This window comes from Lytechinus variegatus, chromosome 1, assembly GCF_018143015.1.
Source record: "Lytechinus variegatus isolate NC3 chromosome 1, Lvar_3.0, whole genome shotgun sequence".
NCBI lineage: Eukaryota > Metazoa > Echinodermata > Echinoidea > Temnopleuroida > Toxopneustidae > Lytechinus > Lytechinus variegatus.
In genome coordinates, this window is record NC_054740.1 from 49,324,925 (window position 1) to 49,348,104 (window position 23,180).

Consider the following 23,180-nt stretch of genomic DNA (forward strand, 5'->3'; position numbering starts at 1 on the left):
CATGTACATGCAATAAATATTGTGGAAAACAAATAAAAGGCGTACCCATATTCAAATACCGTTTAAAAGGACAAATATATTATACCTTTCGAGAAAAATCAGCACGTTAGATATCTGATAACAAAACACAAATATGGGGCACTGCAAGAAACTTATGTTCCATTGCAAATCAAGCGTAAGTCTTAAATTCAAATTCAAGCGTAATAAGGTCGAGTTGCAATAGCAGTTCAACTACATGTACATGTTTGTCTTTAATCAAAGGACTTACCCTTGATTTGGGACGTGTGATTGATTAGAAAATTTCTTGCAAAATGCCCTAATAACATTAAAATTGTTTTTTTCGTTTTAAGTTGTGTGTTCTTATTTTCGACAAGCTGTATTCCTGTCCAAGTCAATTTTTTTAGTTCTCTCCAAAACTGTGCTCAAAATCGTTTCCAAGATCGATAAAGATAAATTTTCTGTTGCATCATTATCAGTCCAAAACTTGCATCGTAGCTCCTGGAAAGAGTGAAAAAAAAATGGCTATATCCAAATCAGTAAGAGGACATGATGGAATCTCCCAGATTGAAGTAGCGAGCAGAGACCAGAAGTCACCAGAGTCAGCAAGTGTGCAGATCTGTGTGTAGAAGAGAGAAAAAATAAAGAAATAATTTAAATAATCAAATCAAAGTATGAATTTCATTATCTTGATGATTGACGACGTGCGGTGGCATGTAATTCCCGGTCAACAACAAATAATAGTAGGTTTAGACACCTGAAAAATTCCACTCAGAACACTGGTGCTCTACCTCAACGCTCAAGTGATGTTTGTGTAGGCCCCACTCTACTTACCGCTTAGCGGTAGTGAATCACTTGAGGTACGGTACTCTGTGTCATTACAAAGAGTGCATTTATCTTCATTGTTTTATGTTGAAGGCACTACGCATTCATATGTAGAAGCACTCTAATCAGAAAGAAACACCAGACTCTAGTTTTGGCCAGGAATCAGCATGATCAGGGTAACCACTGCTGAAAATTTGTCTTGCTTCATGACATCGGCATTATGGTGATATAATTCTGTGTATCTGGAAGTATACGATACAGGGCCCTCCTGAGCATAAACGCATTGGGTACTAGACCTGTGTATAATAAAAACTTAAACATTTGGCCTTATCGTGAAAACATTCGGCCTTATCGTGAAATTTGGTGTTTGTGCGCTCGTTGTGTACAAAGTCAATGGGAGTGGATCACCGCCGTTGACGAAATAAACGGCAGTGAATGGACTGGTGACAAAAACTACGATAATGCCAAACATTCCTCTGAAACAGCATATTTTCGGCCATGGTCCATGCCAGTGCTCCTAAATAATTTAATCGCCTGAGTCCTGACCAGTTTATTTAGTAGAAATCTGACTGAAGTCTTTGTGAAGAAAAATCTGCTGGAATTGTGCAAAAACATTATTTCTAAAATAAAGACTTTTTAATTTTAATAGTAGTCATGCCAAAATGCATGATTCTAAAATTATATCAGATCTGTATCTGTCATCTGACCTGAATGCATCGTCAGAACAAGTACAGACTAGGCTATAGTTTCCAAACATGCTTACCTTGACTTTTGACTGGATCAAACAGCGTAACCTGCACTGCATCGGCAGCAAGTGAATGGGACCGTACAGCTTGGTTGGAATCAGAGCAACACAACGAAGACTGTCGAGTGGACAAAATCGGTCTTTCCAGTTCATAATTCAATAAAAATGGACAAAGTAACACAGTTCTGGTTCTCTTATAGTCTGAAGATGTCGAAATCGGATATCACAACACATGAAGAAAACGGTAAATTCGAAGAAAAATAGAGACCAGGAAGGTGTATAAGTGTATTATGCACAGAGAGATAGTGTGTAGTCGATCATGTGACGTCATTATTCTCGACTGTTTTCGATCGCGTGAATGTCTGCCTGGGGGCGGCTGGGGGGCTGAGAAGGGTCTCTATTAATTTCATTTCTTGCATTTCCACAACATCTGTAAGACTTTTTAGTGACATATTTGTGTATAAAAAGACAAGACCTTTCCATTCATATATAATTTGTCTATAATCATCACTTTCGTGAATTTTCTTTGTGTGTATCCTTTAAAACCTTTCTTAGTTAATCTATGTAGGGCTTACATGCGGGGGCTTTTTTATTTTTTTTCATGGGGGTTGACGACTCTTTTTACCTATACCATTATGACCTCTGCCATTTTTACCTCTGCCATTTTTACCTTTGCCATTATTACCTCTGCCATTTTTACCTCTGCCATTATTACCTCTGCCATTTTTACCTCTGCCATTTTTACCTCTGCCATTATTACCTCTGCCATTATTACCTCTGCCATTTTTACCTCTTCCATTTTTACACCGAGCCGAATTTTAATGTATAACATGCTGGGTTTCTTTTTTGGTTTAAATTTACAGGGACGATGTAAATAAGAACATACAAATAAAAAATATAACTGCAAAAAAGTACTTCAGATAATGCGCTCAAATAATCAGATAACTTGAACCATAAAAAAACGCATTCCATAAATGCACGTAAATAAAACGATGCCAGATATATAAGCTTTGGAACATTATTTTATCAGTTTCAGATGAGGTGGCATGAACTTTTAGCTGTAGAATTGTATTATTTCTATAGGTCCCAGTGATGACAAAGCCCTCAAAGATCAATAGCGTCCCCTTATTCCTGATCTTGTTGGCAATATTCACATCCTGTGCATCGCAGCTGAACCCAACATCGGACTCTACCAATAATCGCACATGGCCATTTCGAGATACTGCAAACAGATCTAAAGCAGAAGAAAAATGGTCGCCTTATTGGGGTGAGTAAAAAAAAACACTGAACAATAATATTGTCAATTACTTTGAAACAGATTTATTAACCGCAAAACTCTTCATCTCATGTGAACAGATAATGATGATTTATTTCAAATCACATAGATTTTTTTGTGTGTGATATTGGTCCTATGCCCATGCAGGCTTGGATGAACAAGATATAGTCCAGGATAGAAGAGGCATAACCTTTTTTTTTTTTATATATATACAATATTTTTGATGGTTTCTTGTCAATTCGAGGGCGCTGATTACGAATTTGGATGACGCCACTCGTGTAACATTGAGCATTTTACGCAAATTAGCAAAATCCAATATTACCGCCAAGATATGCAAATTACCCATGAAAAATCATAAGATTGTCCGCACATTGGCTGTGAAATTCATGAAATTGTGTAGCAGGAGTGAAATACAATCTTAAAAAATAATTTTTGACAAAATATTTATTTTCCTGATATTCAAAATGGCCGCCATAGGCCATTGTATACACTATCGTGTACAATATGAATAGGGAAAACTAATTTTCACAAAAATGAGCACTAAACTGCAAAAAATCGCGATGTATGAACGAATTGATATATACAAATCATCATTATCAACGAGATATATCATTTATAATGTCATATATGGAAACATTGCTGTATTTTGATACTAACAGCCGCCACTGGCTCAAACAGTATTGCGTACAATGGCAGTGGGGGCCAAAACTTCACAAGAGTGATCACTAAATGCTTATTATGAAGATTAAACAGGTGGAATACTGACTATAAACATAATTATTAACGAAATATATTATTAATATGTCATGTATGTGGTGAATGTTATATTTTGATATTCAAAATGGCTGCCAAATACCCTAAAAGTATTATTATGCACGATGAGAAATGGGAGAAAAGAAATCACAAGAGTGAGCGCTAAAATGCATATATATGTGAGAAATTAATTGGATACTGTCTAAAAACGTATTTTCTAACGAAATATATCAATCAGGTTTCAAGTTTGTGTTAAATACTGTATTTCGACTTTAAAAATGGCCGCCATCGACATTAGCTGTATTATGTACAATGCAAAGTGGGAAACCAATATTCACAGGAGTGAGCACCATAAACGCACGTAATAGTGATCTATGAGTAAAATATTGTCTGATTTTTTTTATTTTAGAGTCAGAATGGCCGCTACAGTCCCTTACGGTATTAAGCACAATATGAATGGGAACAAATCATTTCAACAGAATTTGGCTTTGCTTGGTCAAATTGTGATGTATGAGTGGAATGTTGTTTGAAAACATGATTTATAACAAAATATGTCATATTCTATGTAATTCAGGTGATAAATACTGTATTTCAACATTCAAAATGACTGCCATATGCCCTTTTTCTGAACAATATTTGTCTCCACCCAAATTGTATATTATACGATAAGTGCCTATGGTGGTCATTTTCAATTTAAAAATGTAGCATTTATCACTTTAATTACACAACATTATGATATCTCGTTAGAAACCTGGTTTTAGACAATGATTCACACTTACATCACACTTCACAATTATATGCAATATTTAGAGTCAAGCAAAGCCAAATTCTGTCAAAATTATATGTCCCATGTTACAAAGTACACAATAATTTTAGGACCTATGGCAGCCATTTTGGATTTCAAAAGTACAGCATTTATTACCTCCACCATGTCCACGACCAATATGTGATGTATTTAGTTAGAAATAATGTTTAAGACAATATCTTTACTCGTACATCACAGTTATATGCATTTTATGATTCTCACTCTTGTGAAAATTAGTTTCCCTGTTTGCATGTTACATAATTTAGTTAGGGCTTGTAGAGATTATTTTGAATGTCAAATTACAGTATTTATCACCTATATGGAAGAAGAAATGTGATGATTAAAAAAAATGTTTTCAAATAACGTTTTACTCATACAACAGAATTATATGGATGTCATAGTCAAGCATATCCAAATTCTTACAAAATTATATGTCCCAATTCACATTGTAGATGATACTGTTAGGGCCCATAGGGGCCATTTTGAATTTCATAATACAGTATTTATCTCATGCATCGCAAAAGAAATGATATGTCTTGCTATAAAACATGTTGTCGGACAATATTTTACTCATAGATCACAATTACATGCATTTTATGTTTCTTACTCGTGTGAAAATTAGTTTCTCCATTCACATTGTACATGATGAATATAGGGGCTTTGGCGGCCATTTTGAATATCAAAATACAGCATTTATCACATAAATGGCATATTTACAATGATGTTTTTAGTCAATATTCCACATGTTTATTTTAATAATATGCATTTTAATGCTCAATTTTGTCATTTTTTGGCCCCAGCCATTGCCATTGTACATACTCTTTGGGCCAGTGGCGGCTATTTTAGATATCAAAATACAGCAATGTTCCCATATATGACATAATAAATAATAATTCTCATTAGTAAAGTTGATTTGCATATGCTACTTCGTTTATACATCGCGATTTTTGCAGTTTAGTGCTCATTTTTGTGAAAATTAGTTTTCCCTATTCATATTGTACATGATAGTGTATACAATGGCCTATGGCGGCCATTTTGAATATCAGGAAAATAAATATTTTGTCAGAAATTATTTTTTTAAGATTGTATTTCACTCCTGCCACACAATTCCATGAATTTCACAGCCAATGTGCGGACAATTTTATTATTTTCATGGGTAATTTGCATATTTTGGTGGCCATATTGGATTTTGCCAATTTGCAGAAAATGATCAAGGTAACACGAGTGGCATCATCCAGATTCGTAATCAGCGCCCTCGAATTGACAAGAAGCCATCAACAAATATTGTATATATAAAAAACAAGATTTGGTCAAATTTCTATGGGGCCTATTCTGGACTAATACATTGTGTAAAGGTCAAGTCCACCCCCAGAAAGTGGATTTTAATAGAGAAAAATCAAACTAGCGAAACGCTGCAAATTTTATCCAAATCCGTTGTAAAATAAGAAAGTTATTGCATTTTAAATTTTCGCTTATTTTTCATAAAACAGTGATATGCACAATTCAGTGACATGCAAATGAGTCAGTTGATGATGTCCATCACTCACTACTTATTTTGTTTTTTTATTGTTTGAATTATACAATATTCCATTTTTTTAAAAAAAGATTTGACAATAAGGACCAAGTTGACTGAACTATATAGTATTAAACAATGCTAATTCCATGTTCAGGGTTGAAGTCAAGTGAATCGTTGATTCACTTGACAATGAGGAGAAAAATTTGAATTTTCACATTTCATATAACAAAATACAAAGGATATTGCGTGTGGATAACGTCATCAGCCTCCTCTTTTGCACACCAACCAGGGTGAAATCAAGCGAAAATTTGAAATATCATAACTTTCTGATTTTAAATCCGATTTTGACGAATTTTTCAGTGTTATGCTTGTTGGATTTTTCACTTTTTATTCAAATCAACTTTGGGGGGGGTTGACTTTTCCTTTAAGGGACTGAAAAAAGCTGCATGTTCCAATATCAGGCATATTTAGGAGATTTTGTACATAACGTTTTTCTACAAATTACTAATTTCTCATTTAATATATAATTATCAACCGATTCGAATCTGTTGGATAATCTGCCCTGTCCGTCATGTAAATGCATAAAATATACATTATTGGGCATTATTTCATTTCATTTCATTTCATTTATTTCCATTTTCAACAATTACAGTTTATTCTGTACATGTTGACATATATAAATAACAAAACATATTTCAAATATTCCTGTACAGAAAATTATAGTCGAGTTAACATTTCATTTAGATATTCAGTGGGATATTTGCAATTTCATATGAATATGAAATATTTTAGGTACTTACCAATCAATAGCCGACGCGACAAAAAGTGGAGAGTGATCACGGTGAGTTGCATTAAAATTCAAATTTAGGCATTATTTGGGTCCCTTGAAATTCATCGAAGTGTAATAGTAACATGGCAAATATGTAGCACAAACATCACACTAAATAATTCTGGGCATCATGCTTTAATATACATATTTCAAATGAGGGAAATGGCTGCTGAAAAAATTTGGAAGAATGATCAGTTGCTTAAGTGTAAACCTTTATCTATTTTATCTGTCTCGAATATTAAAGGACAAGTCCACCCCAATCATAAGTTGATTTGAATAAAAAAGATAAAAATCCAACACGCATAACACTGAAAATGTCATCAAAATCGGATGCAAAAATGAGGAAGTTAAGATATTTCAAATTTTCGCTTAATTTCACAAAACAGTTATATGTACATCCTGCATGGTCGGTATGTAATTGAGGGGACTGATGACGTCATCCACTCATAATTTTTTAAAGTATTTTATCATATGAAATTAGAAATATTCTAACTTTCTCCTCATTGTCAAGTGAAGCAAAGATGAATTCCTTCCTGAACATGTGGAATTAGCATTGTTTCATACTATATGGTTCGGTCAAATTGGTCCTCATGATAGTCAAATCTGTAAAAAATAAAATATTGTATAATTCAAACAATAAAAAACAATAGAAATACTGAGTGATGGATATCATTGACTGTTTCATTTGCATGTCATTGAAATGTGCTTATAACTGCATATTTTGTGAAAAAAATAAGCTAAACTCTAAACTATCATATCTTTCTTATTTTATATCCGATTTTGATGGAATATTTAGCGTTTTGCTAATTTGATTTTCTCTATTTATTAAAATCATCATTTCTCTGGGGTGAACTTGACCTTTAAGAAACTCTGTGAGGTTGGTCTCCTTGGTTAAAGGAATGTTCCTATGCTGAAGATAAACTCACATGTTTGTACAAATACACCCTAAAACGCACAAATACATCTATAAAATGATGTAAATGTAATTTCGAATTGTGTGTGCCCTTCTTGTTCCTCAATGGATGGAATTCTCGTGTAAATGAACTCATACATCTCTTACCTTTTCTCATTATTAGACAACGATCGAGTAACGAATGTGACGATTGGAAACTTGACGGTACCAATTTGCATGGACTCCCATGTGTGTTCTGCTAGAACATGTGGTATGTTTAACAACCAAAGTCACACATGTCACTGTGATGAACATTGCACCTTCTTTGACGATTGTTGTCCCAAGTTTACCAAGGATCATCCAATCGATTGCAGTAGATACTGGAATCTACAGCCGTCACCTCTTGACTTATACGACCGAAGCTTCTTCAGTTGTGAAGAGGTTAAGATAGGTGAAAGAGATACGAGAGCGTATGTGCTTATCTCCAGCACCTGGAAGGACAGAGAGATTCGGGAAAGGTGCGAAGTTCCCTACCGAGTATTGCATTCTACTTTAGAAGATATCCCATTGTCTTTTGAGAGCACCGTAAGCTTTAGGAATGTATATTGTGTGATATGCAATGGGCTTGACCCTCAAACACTGATTCCATGGCACATTAACTTGATATGTCCTGAAGATGTTGTTACTGATCTGCAGGTTAATCCACAACCCTTTGGAGATATACTTAACAACAGCAATTGCTGGCCTTTTGTAAAATATCCTGCAAATGCAACAAATGGTCTTGCCGTAAGGACGTGTTTCAAGACGAAATCCCATGAAAACCACACAGACCTCTGTAAGACCTCACTTGACCCTGAACTCCAATATGCATGTGAAACTTTAACTGCTCCAATATTGATTGACGGAGACGGGAACCCTCGTTTCAAAAACCCAGCTTGTTACGCATGCTCAGTCGGTCCATACCCCGACCAGAGAGTAATGTGTCCTAATTACATGGACCTGGATCATTCCCATGGTTTAATTGGACAAGAGTCTGATGCGCCAAATCTTACCCCGATTTCTGTTTTGTTTGACTTCACGTCGGACAGCAACACCAGACTACAAGTAGGTGAAACTGTTGTATCAACAGTCACGGTGACTTGCCAATCGGGTGAAGTTTTTGACCCTTTCTCTGGTGCGTGCTTAAGACTTACCTGCCCTCATAAATACAGAATGGTTAAAGGTGCATGTGTCAAGGAAGATACAGCTGTCGAAACCATATGCCAGATGATGAAATATTACAATGAAACTGTTTCTGTTACGGTTCTCTTTAACATGTTTAAGGAGCAAGGCGTATGTCCCTACTTTGGGACCACTCATGCATGCTTTACCAACGAATTGATGGTAATCTTCGGACTAACGTCTCAAGCCAAGTGCATAGAAATCTTTACCAACGGCCATTATGAGACGCTTTTCATTTGGGGTCTAAAAAGTAATTTCACTTTTGAAATGGTGGATGAGACCATTGAACATTATCGCGAAAATATGACAACTGGATCATGCAACGTGTCAGCCGTGTCATTATTCAGTCGCTGTGGTACGTCCATAAATTGCGAGACATTAATGACAACATCAACCACCAGTTTTGAGATGACCACGGGCACAACCCTAATTCATCCTCACAGTACACCCCCCTTTCCATCAAATTATGACACTATGAACATAGAGAGATTTAAGGTACTTGAAACCACGTATCAACTCTTCCGGAGCAGACACAGCGTCACAAGGACCGAATCTAGGTTTGTATGTGACTCGAGTGAAGGAAACCTTCCATGTCCAAGTACCGTCTTTAACAGGAGCTTATTCATTCATTTAGGGGATGGTGGACTTTTGCAGTACATACCATCAGGAGAAATTTTGTCTCGAGAGCAATACGCATTGTTAAAAAAACGGGTTGCTTAGAGCGTGTCATTTCTTAAATCAGAATGGAACCGTTAATGAAACGACTACCAATTACTTCTTTCGATATTCACCCATGCAGACATACGTTAGTTTGGCAGGAACTTCCCTTTCACTTGCATCACTCCTAGTGACTTTTTTGACCTACGTGACTTTCCCTTCACTTCGCAAGCAAGTCAGTAACCACCTGCTCATGACACTATGTGTGTCCCTATTCCTCGCACAGTGTCTTCTGCTCTTCGGAGGAATGGTTAGCAGCGCATCGCAGCATTTGTGCACAGTGTTTGCTGCTGCATCCCACTTTTCATGGTTGACTGTCTTTACCGTCTCCACGATGATCGCCTTTGATCTCAGCCGGACCTTTGGATCCCATGCAAACATTAGGGTATCGACAGCAAACCTAAGATTGCTTACAGGTTACCTATCACTGGCCTTTGGGTTGCCATTTTTGTTTGTGAGCTTCACCCTTACTCTCAGTATCCTCAAAGGCAAAGATCTCGACTTTCATTACGGTAAACAATCGTCTTGCTGGATCGGAGATGGGTTGGCCATCCTTTTTGTATTTGGCGTTCCTGTCTTATTCTTGCTCTGTCTTAACCTGCTGTTCTTTGTGAAGACAGTCCATGGCATTGCAAAAAGCAAGAAGATCGGAATGACCCTTCATGAAGGAAAGAAAGCCTGCAGTTATACTGAAGAACTTCTCAAGATCGCAATAAAGGTATGCGTTTCGAAACTTATCACCCTTTTCATGCAAAAAAAAAATAATTCTATTGCTTTAGTCTATCCAAAAAAAGAATAGAATTGGTGTTCCTTGTTTCGACTCGCCAAATGCTACGACTGTGCTTGCACCGACGCGACGGCCCTAAAAAATTCAAATGAATGAGTTAGCAGAGAAGATGTTACATAGAGTACAGAAGTGATAGTATATAATGTGTGTCATATCTTAATTTTGTCACTGGAATTTACAAAAAAAAGAAACAGTGGTACCGGGTTGAGCGTTGCTAAACGCTATTTATAGTAGTAACAAACAATTTTGCATTGCATGAAGAAGATATTAATTGGTAGGCGGTCTGTTATTTGCAGCAATTAGAATATTTGGATTGGATAAAATAAGCGCCCTTCACGAAGGCATGTATGCCAACAACCTCCAACACAATTCAATAACATGGTTTAATTGGTCCAAAACAGTAAATGTTTTTTTTTCTTCGGAATTTGCCTTTCCTAAAAGTTTGATACTGAAACGCAAGCCTATAATTAACAAATAAGTTGGATTTTCATGGTTTAATAGGTATCTTCTATAATGGGCTTCACATGGCTCTTTGGATTTGTGGCTGCATTCAGTAAGCAGGAAGCTCTCTGGTACATCTTTATCATCCTCAACTCTTGTCAGGGTCTGTACATCTTTTTGGCTTTCACAGCTACCCGAAAGGTTTGCCACATGTGGCGGGACCTCCTGCTCAAGAAGTTATACGGTAGGAGACCTGACGTCGGATCTGAGATGAGACTGCGGACAAAGTCAGAACAAAGCTTAGTTCAAACAGTATCAGTATGAAGTATTCATTTAGCGGAGAGGGGAGTCGATATAGGACCATGGAAATATTTTCCGAACTAAAAATGATGAAGCAATCGAGCTTTTGTATATAATAGCTGAACATCTTATGCCAGTGACGTCATAATTTAATAGTACCCTTTTGTAAATAATAGCTATAGGCTTATGTATTTGACGTTATAATTGTATAGTCCCCTTATTCAGAGGAAATAGGAATACGCATAAACCGAGTATTTTTCAGACATGCGCCACCTGCAGATCATCAACACATGCAAGGCGATGTGTTCAGACTATATCATGTCTAAGATTTGTTCTGTTATTACTACTACTAGAATATGTGAATAGCCAGATATGATATATGATATTAATTTGGAGCTATATATACATGCATGTAAAAGATATAGGATGAAATAGGCATAGCAGAAACTGTTTATGTATTAGTGTTCTCAGATCATGGTATTTTAGATAAACAAAACAAACAGAAAGTATGTACATGAAACGTTATATAAATGGTGTTGTTCAGATCTGATATAGCGTTGTTTCCAGTTACCTTTATTTACAATTTGAAATTTGTCCATGCTGTAGTCACGATTTTTATTCCAGGAAACTTAGGATTGTTCATTCACGAAATTTAAAGAATTTGGATACTCTGACAAAAATCTATTCGCGTTTTCGAAATTTCAATCCATACCGGGTGGGAATAGTTTCCCATATGTTGCAGTAATCAAAACATTTATTAAAATGGTTCAATCCCCATTAGATGTATGTGATCCTCATCATGGCCCTGGAAAGCGAGGGTGTTGGGGTTACTAAAGCAAACCCATGGGGGTGTTGCGTGTGTTATTCTCCATTGGCAGCTGCAGCACCCCCCTATAATTCTAGATGTGAAAAATTGATCAATGTAACACAAAAATGTCCCCCCCCCCCCTTTTTTTTTTGCTCATCAATTTTCTCGGGACCAAAATTACCTAATTTTTTTTGGTGATATTTTTCTTTGTCAAATTCACATCAGGACCCCAGTTAAAATATCATTCTTAGATCCCTGCCAAAGGAACGTAGAGAGCAGCAACATAAAAGCAATACTGCAAAGTGTTGCTGCCCTCTACGTTCGTTTGTCTTGCCCAACTTGGTCTAGCCACATTAATGCGATTATTGATAAATGTAAGAAAACATTAAATTTATTACGTTGCGTTTCGGGTACGTCCTGGGGGAATAGGTATGAAATTTTAATGATGATATACAAAGGTCTTATTTTATCTGTTTTAGACTATGGAAGTGAAATGTATGATTCTGCCTGTACATCTCTTAAGAAAAAGCTTGACTCTATATAATATAGAGCTTTGAAAATCATTACAGGAACGATATACAATGTATCATTAGAGTCTCTACAAGTTTTGACCGGTGAATTACCGTTGTATCTTCGGAGAAAACTGTTTAATGATAAATTTAGATATAAATTTGTTGTTTAGTACTTCATGTCATCCAAGTAGAGAAATTCTCATTGAACATACGAACAGACACGAATGGACGGAAGGGGAAAAACCTTTCAATCTTCGAGCCTGTAGTGATGAGGTACTTGTAGAGAAGCAAGACAACTTATTAACAAAAATCCCGGAATGGCGTTTGTCCCGCCCTCCTGTGTCGTTTTATGCACATCGTATAATTAGAAAAAAAAGGATATGCTAACGGCCGAGATGAAATCGATTGTTTCAGAAAGAATTGGAATTGTGTGGAATGGTTATTTACATATATATACTGATGGATCCAAACAGGATAATTTTAGAACTGGGGCAGCATTTTATGTTCCTCAATATAAAATAAAAAAGTATTTCAGGTTATATAATGTAAGTATCAGGAGAGCTGAACTCATGGTCATTTTAATGGCACTTGAGTGGTTAGACTCCTTTGATAAACCATGTTCCGTAGCTTTTTTTTTTTTTTTTTTTTAAAAAACAAGTGCACACCTAGTTACCAGTAATGCATATAGCATTTCCATTTATTTGAAAGCAGGATAAAAGAGCATTGTAGATTTATAACGCCTTGCTCACGGGCATAGGTGCCGCGGCCGGGGATCGAACTCCGGACTTTCCATGTATAGCCATGCGCCTTAGACCGCTCGGCCACGGCTGTTAAGGCCCTAAACCGCAAATCGCCGCCTAAGCTTGTAGAAAAAAAGTATTTTTGAAACGAAGGACCTTGGATGAGTGGTTTCACTCCCCTGGTAACATTTAGTATTAAAGTTTGAAAATTTTTGAAAATAAGCTACTATTACTACTACTACCACCACTACTACTACTACTACTCCTACTCCTATACTACTACTACTACTACTACTCCTACTCCTACTACTACTCCTACTACTACTACTACTAAAACTACTACTACTACTACTCTTACTGCTACTACTACTACTCTTACTGCTACTACTACTTCTACTACTACTACTACTACTACTACTACTCCTACTCCTACTACTACTCCTACTACTACTACTACTACTACTACTACTACTACTACTACTAAAACTACTACTACTACTACTCTTACTGCTACTACTACTACTCTTACTGCTACTACTACTTCTACTACTACTACTACTACTCCTACTACTACTCCTACTACTACTAAAACTACTACTACTACTACTACTATTCTTACTGCTACTACTACTACTTCTACTACTAAAACTACTACTACTACTACTACTCTTATTGCTACTACTACTTCTACTATACTGCTACTCCTACTACTACTACTACTACTCCTACTCCTACTCCTACTACTACTACTACTACTACTACTACTACTACTACTACTACTCCTACTCCTACTACTACTACTACTAAAACTACTACTCCTACTACTACTCCTACTACTACTTCTACTATACTGCTACTCCTACTACTACTACTACTACTACTACTACTCCTACTACTACTCCTACTATACTACTACTAAAACTACTACTACTACTACTACTACTACTACTACTACTACTACTCCTACTCCTACTACTACTCCTACTCCTACTACTACTACTACTAAAACTACTACTACTCTTACTGCTACTACTACTTCTACTACTGCTACTCCTACTACTACTACTACTACTATTTCGTACTGATTATGACTATAATAATATGAGTACATGGCTTCATTACCCTCGTAACATTTTGTATTAAAGTTTTAAAAAGATTATAAATATTTAAAAAATTATTTATAGCGATTCTTTCTTTATTTTCCGCCTTTCATTTCTTCCCTTTTCCTTTGCTTAAACCTACAGGCGTTAGATTATACTAGGGGAGAATTAGGGATACACAAAAAAAAACCACAAAAAAAACCACAAAAAACGGCACTATGTACAGCCCAAGTTGCCCAACTCCCACCATAACCAAGAGTCCAAAACCAACAAACAAGAAGAACAATAATGATAGCCTTTTAGGGCCCCATGGGAGACCAACTTTATGTTGAATGAGTACCCTGGTAAAATATTTAAATAAATAAACAAATAAATAAATACGTGTATCAACAAAGGGATCAACAACAACATTTCTCATAAAAATGAGATCAGCGCCCGAGTTCTAATTCCTCACTCTTCAACCTCCATCCTTCTGCGATTTATGTTTGCCGCCCTCTGTGTTCACGCCTCCTATTTGTTTATTTATTTAAATATTTTACCAGGGTGCTCATTCAACATAAAGTTGGTCTCCCATGGGGCCCTAAAAGGCTATCATTATTGTTCTTCTTGTTTGTTGGTTTTGGACTCTTGGTTATGGTGGGAGTTGGGCAACTTGGGCTGTACATAGTGCCGTTTTTTTTTGTGTTTTTTTGCGTGTTTTTTTGTGTATCCCTAATTCTCCCCTAGTATAATCTAACGCCTGTAGGTTTAAACAAAGGAAAAGGGAAGAAATGAAAGGCGGAAAATAAAGAAAGAATCGCTATAAATATTTTTTTAAATATTTATTATAATCTTTTTAAAACTTTAATACAAAATGTTACGAGGGTAATGAAGCCATGTACTCATATTTTTATAGTCATAATCAGTACGAAATAGTAGTAGTAGTAGTAGTAGTAGGAGTAGCAGTAGTAGAAGTAGTAGTAGCAGTAAGAGTAGTAGTAGTAGTAGTTTTAGTAGTAGTAGTAGTAGTAGTAGTAGTAGTAGTAGTAGTAGTAGGAGTAGTAGTAGGAGTAGTAGTAGTAGTAGGAGTAGCAGTAGTAGAAGTAGTAGTAGCAGTAAGAGTAGTAGTAGGAGTAGGAGTAGTAGTAGTAGTAGTAGTTTTAGTAGTAGTAGGAGTAGTAGTAGCAGTAGGAGTAGGAGTAGTAGTAGTAGTAGTAGTAGTAGTAGTAGTAGTAGTAGTAGTAGTAGTAGTATAGTAGGAGTAGTAGAAGTAGTAGGAGTAGTAGTAGTAGTAGTAGTAGGAGTAGCAGTATAGTAGAAGTAGTAGTAGCAGTAAGAGTAGTAGTAGTAGTAGTAGTAGTTTTAGTAGTAGTAGTAGTAGTAGTAGTAGTAGTAGTAGTAGCAGTAAGAGTAGTAGTAGTAGTTTTAGTAGTAGTAGTAGTAGTAGTAGTAGTAGTAGTAGTAGGAGTAGTAGTAGGAGTAGGAGTAGTAGTAGTAGTAGTAGTAGGAGTAGTAGTAGGAGTAGTAGTAGGAGTAGCAGTAGTAGAAGTAGTAGTAGCAGTAAGAGTAGTAGTAGTAGCAGTAAGAGTAGTAGTAGTAGTAGTAGTTTTAGTAGTAGTAGCAGTAAGAGTAGGAGTAGTAGCAGTAAGAGTAGTAGTAGTAGTAGTTTTAGTAGTAGTAGTAGTAGGAGTAGTAGTAGGAGTAGGAGTAGTAGTAGTAGTATTATTAGTAGTAGTAGTAGTATAGGAGTAGGAGTAGTAGTAGTAGTAGTGGTAGTAGTAGTAGTAGTAATAGTAACTTATTTTCAAAAATTTTCAAACTTTAATACTAAATGTTACCAGGGGAGTGAAACCACTCATCCAAGGTCCTTCGTTTCAAAAATACTTTTTTTTCTACAAGCTTAGGCGGCGATTTTCGGTTTAGGTGCAATTTGCGGTTTAGGGCCTTAACACACGGCACCTCCACATAGCACTGAATATGATCGATTCATATTTCATAAAATACACTATTGTTAATGAAATTTTATTCAAAATTCATAAACTTAGTTTAAAAGATATCTGTATTAATTTTGAATGGATTCCCTCACATTGTAATGTTAACGGCAATGAGATCGTCGATAAAGCTGCCAAGAAAGGAGCCGCGAAAAATTTTATGGACATCGTTTTACCAAACATTATAAATGAACTTACATGCTCACGTATGACATTTTATAAAGGTGTCTGGCAAGCAGATTGGAATGCGTCTAGAAATGGTAGATTTTTATATGCTATTCATGATAATGTCTTTAAGCAGGCTTATAGAAAAGGTTTTTCTCGGAAAGAGGAATGCCTCCTTCATCAAATCACAATAGGTAAGTGCAGATAAAACTATTATATGTTTCAAATTAAACAGCACTCTTCAGGCCTCTGTGAGGTGTGCAATGTATTTGAGACTATTGAACATTATATTTTATTTTGTTCAAAATATGTAAAGGAGAGACGCATCATGTTTAATAAACTTAAGATGAATGACCCGAATCTAAAACAATTGTTAATTAATCCCGATTATACGCGGGAACTATTATGTTTTATATATGCTACTAACCGTTTTGACAGTTAGGTGTGTGTCATTTTCTTCAAACACTAGACATGAAAGAAGGATTGATATTTCCTATTAATAAGAAAAGACAAAACAAAAGAATAAGAAGAACGTGAAATTGTATGTGATGTCACAATTGAATTGTTATTTAACTAAGATTTTAAGAAATTATCTAAATATATAACTAGTCATGCTAGTAGCCGATCGGTTAGCTGGTTTGCCCTTTTTCACGAACAATCATTTAGCACGCGCGATATTTGATTTCTCTATTTATATTAATATGTTTATTCCTCGAAGATTTTTTATTTGGTAGGACCTACTAATATAATAGGTGGATGGGTGATTAATCTATATTAATACTTCATATAATCGTCACCAATGGTTTGACGTCGTATGGATCCCCTTTGCCGACGACGTCCTACTTACGAAAGCGACTGGCGCGTATAATCTGGAGAGATTGAAGAGCGCCATCATATTCAACAACAACAACCAGTCTATGTATATATAGGGATGACACAACCTTGCCATATAGACACCATCAGCTCATAACAAAATTCAGAGCTCAAGAACCAGTGACTAAAAAGATATTTCTTTATTAGGATCGAATATTCTCACATATTTTTTTCGATGCCATAATGCTAGTCCTAGGGTCTGTTGCAGAAAGAGATGCATTTAAAAACAACTAAAAATCAATTGCAAGTCACTAACCGTGTATCCCATTGGTTAAGAGTCAACGTTTTTATGAGTTCCGTTTGATCGAAAGTCTTTCTGCAACGGGCTCCAGATAACGAAGGGGTCACGTGCCTCGACATTTCCACCAATGAGGAGGAAGGAGCGGGGTTGGTCTGTGAGGTAAGGGCCACGCCCATGTTGTCTGTCCATTTTATTCTCCGTGTTTCTCACTGGTTTAATTTACTTAAACAACATCGAGCCGTTTGATCCCACATCCATTCTTATTGGTTAATTTAATCTAACGGGTAAGTAATTGCTACCCCCGCCCCAGGGGGGGGGTGGCATTTACTTGCTATCCCTGCATGTAGACACGCCACCCTCCTGCTCTTTAGTGCTTGTAGAATCAATCGGTGTCATGAGAATCACACACAATCAGGTCACGAAATATGCCGGCTTATACAGTGCGTATCAAAAAAAGTTTACACTTGGAAAAAATTCTGTAAAATTATACATTTGTAATATCCTGAAGATTTTCCACATTTTAACATTGGTACAAATCCATTTAAGCAAATGACGATATAACTGTCGAAAAATATTTCCGCTTGAGTGAGCACCATTTACTTTTGAAAAGTTAGTGAAAAATGATTGGCGCAGAACTTTGAAATAGTTATGCAAATAAAAGTAGACCTTAATCATGAAGACATATTTTACCTTTTTAAAGTGGTTTCCTTGCCCAAAACAATTCGAAGAGTGCATTGCTCCCCACCCCACTCCCCCACACATCGAGGCCATTTCCTTTACACTGAGCTGTGATTTACATGAAATGGTTTAGGCTTGATTTTTATTTTGTTAATCATTGTCAAGTGTAGAGAAACAAACATTACATGAAAAATGAAAGGTAAACCTACTTAAAATGATAAAAACTTAGTAAAAAAATGCTGGATATGTCTGATATAAAATTTTGTTCAGATTCAATTATGTCCTCATATCCAGCTGGAACAAAAAGGGTAAAGGGTGTGCTTACTAACTGTTGAAATTTCAATTTGGGTGGCAAATTTGTTACAAAATGGTTAAATGTATTCGTTTTATTTGAATTGACTAAAAGTCAAAGGAAAAATGTATGAGAAATGTTTCGCAGGGTAAGTTTGATTTCGCCCTTCTCCCTTGACACAGCGTGAAAACGAGCATTTCTGCGCAAACAGGATTCTGCGAGCTTTACAAAAATGGACAGTGCTAACTCAAGTGTAACATCCAGTCATTACTTTTACTCTCATTGGATATATGAGACCCAAACCGAAGAATCTATGCGAAAAAATTACCCACATGTTGTATATTTTTTAATTCCCAGGGCTTTTTCAAAGTGTAAACTTTTTTTGATACACACTGCAGTAGTGTGTTAAACTATCAAATGGAAAAAGGTTATAATATACGCCAGTTATGTTGACCAAACACCATGAATTCGATACTACAGCGTGTCCCTCGAAAAATGTTAATGGCACTCTAGATGTGTATTATATTAGAATTACAACATAATACTGTCTGTATTCTTTACGCCCGTACACTACTATTTCCTATAACTAGATTAAGTGCCATGTGATGTCATTCAATCATAACAAAACTCTAACCATTTGTTCATTACACATCAGGAACCTCTCCATCCAAGTTTTGTATTTAGTCAGGTTCAGCTAATGACATTGTTATCTATTTACGCATGTTAAATGGTGCAAATTGTATTAATTTATTTATTTTCAGCAATGGGCGTAAATCTGCAAGGAATCCCTTTTTAGGACTCGGGGATGACTAAATATTCGTCCCCTCTGGTTATAAGATGAGATCAAGATGATATCATGGATTAAAAAATATGATAATTCAGTTGGTCTACAATCAATCAATTTTATGTTTGATTAATCACGTTTGATTAAAGATATCATGCTAATCTTCTTAAACATTCAATTTTCTTTTAAATTCAAGTATTGGCCCGCAAGTTGTTGGCCGAAATCTAAAAAGGAAATAACGACGCAATAAGACGTTTTCTGATGAAATCTGAAAGAAGGCTCTTAGCTCTGTGTTTGGTGACATCCCGTTAGTTCGCGGTTCCGATAGTCCGCAGTGTGTGTAAAATTATGGTCATAGTGAGATCGAATGTCATCGAGAGGTTAAAAGGTCAAATGATACGAGACCATGGGGTTCTATCAGGCGTGGATCCATAAAATGGCAAAAGGTAAAAGTGGCAGAGGTAAAAATGGCAGAGGTAAAAATGGCAAAGGTATAAATGGCAGAGGTAAATGACAGAGGTAATAATATATGGCAGAGGTAAAACTAACAGAGGTATACATGGTCAGTCTTAAGCCCCCATGCGAAGAAATCCAATATTTCCTCCATGTATACAGTAAATTAAAGGTTCTGAGAAGAAAATTGGAATTATGTTAGACTAATGAAAAGGGTAACATTTTTGAATGATACTTTGGATCTTCTGCACCAAATTGTTAACACTGTCTTGAGGTGGTATTTCCTATTTTTCCTGGACTTACATGCACGGCCATCTCATTTCAAATCGCTTTTCTAATATTCAAATTTGAAGCACACTTTGGATCCCAAGTATACTTAATTCATTACAGGAGAAATTCACACTGACATAAAGTTTATTGTAGAAATAGCAGACAATAATTAAAATGATATTGGTAAGGGTTTTAGGGAATCTATCAAAGTTTTAAAAAGCTATTAAAATTTTACATTTTAACGTTGACGTCATTTCCGAGCAGTTTTTCCCACATATGATGGAATAATAAATATCTCACTGTATTCTGATCACAATTTTACACACACGAGGACTATCGGACCCGCGGACTAACGGGCCTGCGGACTATCGGACCCGCGGACTAACGTGCTGTAACCGGTTGATCTATGTGGGGATAATAACCAAATGAATGCATAGTGTGTAGGAATAAATCGTTTTCATTATTTTGGGATAACAGGTCAATGTTAAAATCACCCATTAAATATATTTGTTTATCTTCTTTTGTTATGGTATGAAGGCATGTTTCAAGCTCTTCGCAAAATAAATTTGCATTGCCATGAGGGGGTCTGTAAACTAACCCAATAATTATATTTTTGCCTTTCGGCTTCATGATTTCTAAGAATAAAGTTTCACTTTGTTTTAATGATATTTCTTTTCTTATTTTAAACTGCAAATGTTCATTGATGTAAAATGCTACACCACCTCCTCTTTGATCTTCACGATCTCGCCTAATAAGATTATAGTTTTGCAAGTTGAATATGTTAGGTGAATTATTATGAAGCCATGTTTCCGTGACACCAATAATGGAGAATTTGAAATTTATTTAGAATAAAGAGTAATGATTCCAATGATTCAAAGTTTTTGTTCAAACTTCGGGCATTAACGTGAAGCAAACTGAATTTGTGTTCTGTGTCTATAAATTTAGAAGTAAAATCTTCAGTTGAGTAATATGTATTACATGATGCATTGTTTGTATTGAAAATAGAAAAAATGTCTATGTCATTACTCGTGAAGAAAAAATGATATTACCAAGATTTTAAGATCGAAGATATGATAACTGGTTTGTATGTAAATTTTCTGTGCCGTAACAGTATGATGACGGTGATAATGGTGATGATGATGGTGGTGGTGGTGGTGGTGGTGGTGATGATGATGGTGATGATGATGGTGGTGGTGATGATGATGATGATGATGATGATGGTGGTGGTGATGATGATGACAATGATAGCAAATCATACGGGAGGTCAATGAAGTCATAACCTGCGAGCATCTGGCCACCTTTACGTTAACAGAAAGTAGAACCAGAATTGTTGTAATCACAAAAGTGAATAAAGAAATGAAACCTGTCTAAATAATTCTATAAAAATTTATCGATAAACCTTGGTCAAAGAACCAAACATAAATTAAAAAGAATAGTAAAAATCGGAATACATTCAGTGTAAAATTGCGGGTAACAGATCGATTAAATTCAGTACAGGTATTAAAGAGCATTTCTTGTTGGATTACAATTAACGAAATTAAGCAAACATGTGGTGAGAATCAAGGCTAGTACAATGCCTTTGAGAAAAATGGATACAGAGACAGTTATATACTAAAATGATTCAAAATAAATACCACTGAGCATGTACTTGCAAGATATTGACAGCAAAAAGTATTTAAAGGCTCCTTCGTATATTGAAAATAAATTAGACAAACTGTTTTTTCCTACATTACAATACCTGTGATCGGTTCGATTGACTTTACCTGTGTTGTAATGTTAAATTTTGTTATGTATTAATTTAATAGATTGTAATATCACCAAAGGTAAAAATAAAGCAGGCATCAAGCCGTCCAGAATGCAAAGAGTGTACGAAATGGTGAACATGGCAGCAATCGATTGCTGGTAATCAAATAGTAAGCCATTAATCTTGAAAGTTATTTTCTCAAGTGTGAATTCCAGCAATCGATTGTAAGTATTTCTTTAGCCATTACATATTTTGAATCATTATGTACTTTAATGAATGAAAAAATGTTGTCCATTCAATACAAAATGGTTGAGAAATTCACCATGAGTCGAAACCCATACATGGCAACATTACAAACATAAGTTGGTACTTTTTATCACTATATCGATGTAAATTTCGTTGGTAAATTTACAAGTGTTAGTAATCGATTGGAAGTATTCAACTCACTTCAGCATACAGGCTAAAACCAAAATGGTCCAAAACATGTACAGGCACACATCCTGGATCATTTTTTTCTTTTGGTGTATGAAAACATGTAGACTATTTCGTAAAAAGGACTGAGAAAATCACACATGGCAACATCACAACAGGTAAGTTGGTGCTTTTCACTTTACACATATTCTATATTGATATAAATTTATAATAGAGTTGATTCACAATAAGTCGAATCGCCTACATGGTAAGACCAATTATCCTTTACAGATATAAATTTATTAAGGTATGTTTTCAACGGAATTGATGAGCTTTATAACCAATACACTAAATGCTGAAATTTTAGTCAGTCTCGATTATACTTGTCTGATGGTGCTTCGCGATGGTAGCTTGGTAAGATATATATTTTTAGAACAATCCGTTCTGGTTTAACATGATTATATAATAAAGCAGATGCACTGATATAACACAACTCACTAGAAAATGTCGTCACTTATATTTAGTATCCATTATTAGAAACAAAACAAAGTAACGACCTGTAATCGATTGGCAGGATAACGTATGGATCCCGCCATGCGGACCTAATAAGCTTATTTAGTCGACATGGCAAGATAAAGTATCTCGCCATGTCGTCAAGTCGATGGCATTTTAGAGGCTCCGTATGGCGTCTAGCCAGGGTAAATTTCCGGGGGGGTAACAGTCCCCGCCGATAAATATATGGGGATAATATTTTCCTTGAAGTAGATGTCAGGGGGCGATTGCCCTGTGGGTCATCGTTATAGAACCCCATGGACTCATATCATTGACCTTTTGACCTCTTGATGACATGGATTTCACTATATTGTCCTGATCATAATTTTACACACACCGCGGACTATCGGACCCGCGGTCTATCGGGCCCGCGGTCTATCGGACCCGCGGTCTATCGGACCCGCGGTCTATCGGACCCGCGGACTATCGGACCCGCGGTCTAACGGACCCGCGGTCTATCGGGCTGTAACCTCTGAGTTTACA

At 35.9% G+C, this 23,180-nt stretch overlaps 1 protein-coding gene across 1 annotated transcript; it reads left to right on the forward strand.

Annotated features, from left to right (window-relative positions):
* Nucleotides 1–9,769: 9,769 nt before the first annotated feature.
* LOC121406603 (adhesion G protein-coupled receptor E2-like) lies at nucleotides 9,770–11,128 on the forward strand. Its single transcript, XM_041597612.1, has 2 exons — nucleotides 9,770–10,294; nucleotides 10,865–11,128. The coding sequence occupies exons 1-2, from the start codon at nucleotides 9,770–9,772 to the stop codon at nucleotides 11,126–11,128; spliced, it is 789 nt and encodes a 262-aa protein (XP_041453546.1).
* Nucleotides 11,129–23,180: the final 12,052 nt, after the last annotated feature.

Excerpts from the sequence above, each read along its gene's own strand:
- LOC121406603 (XM_041597612.1), top strand. The coding sequence starts at position 9,770 with ATGACACTATGTGTGTCCCTATTCCTCGCACAGTGTCTTCTGCTCTTC. Across the intron at positions 10,295-10,864 it reads TTCTCAAGATCGCAATAAAG|GTATCTTCTATAATGGGCTT; the intron begins GTATGCGTTTCG and ends ATGGTTTAATAG.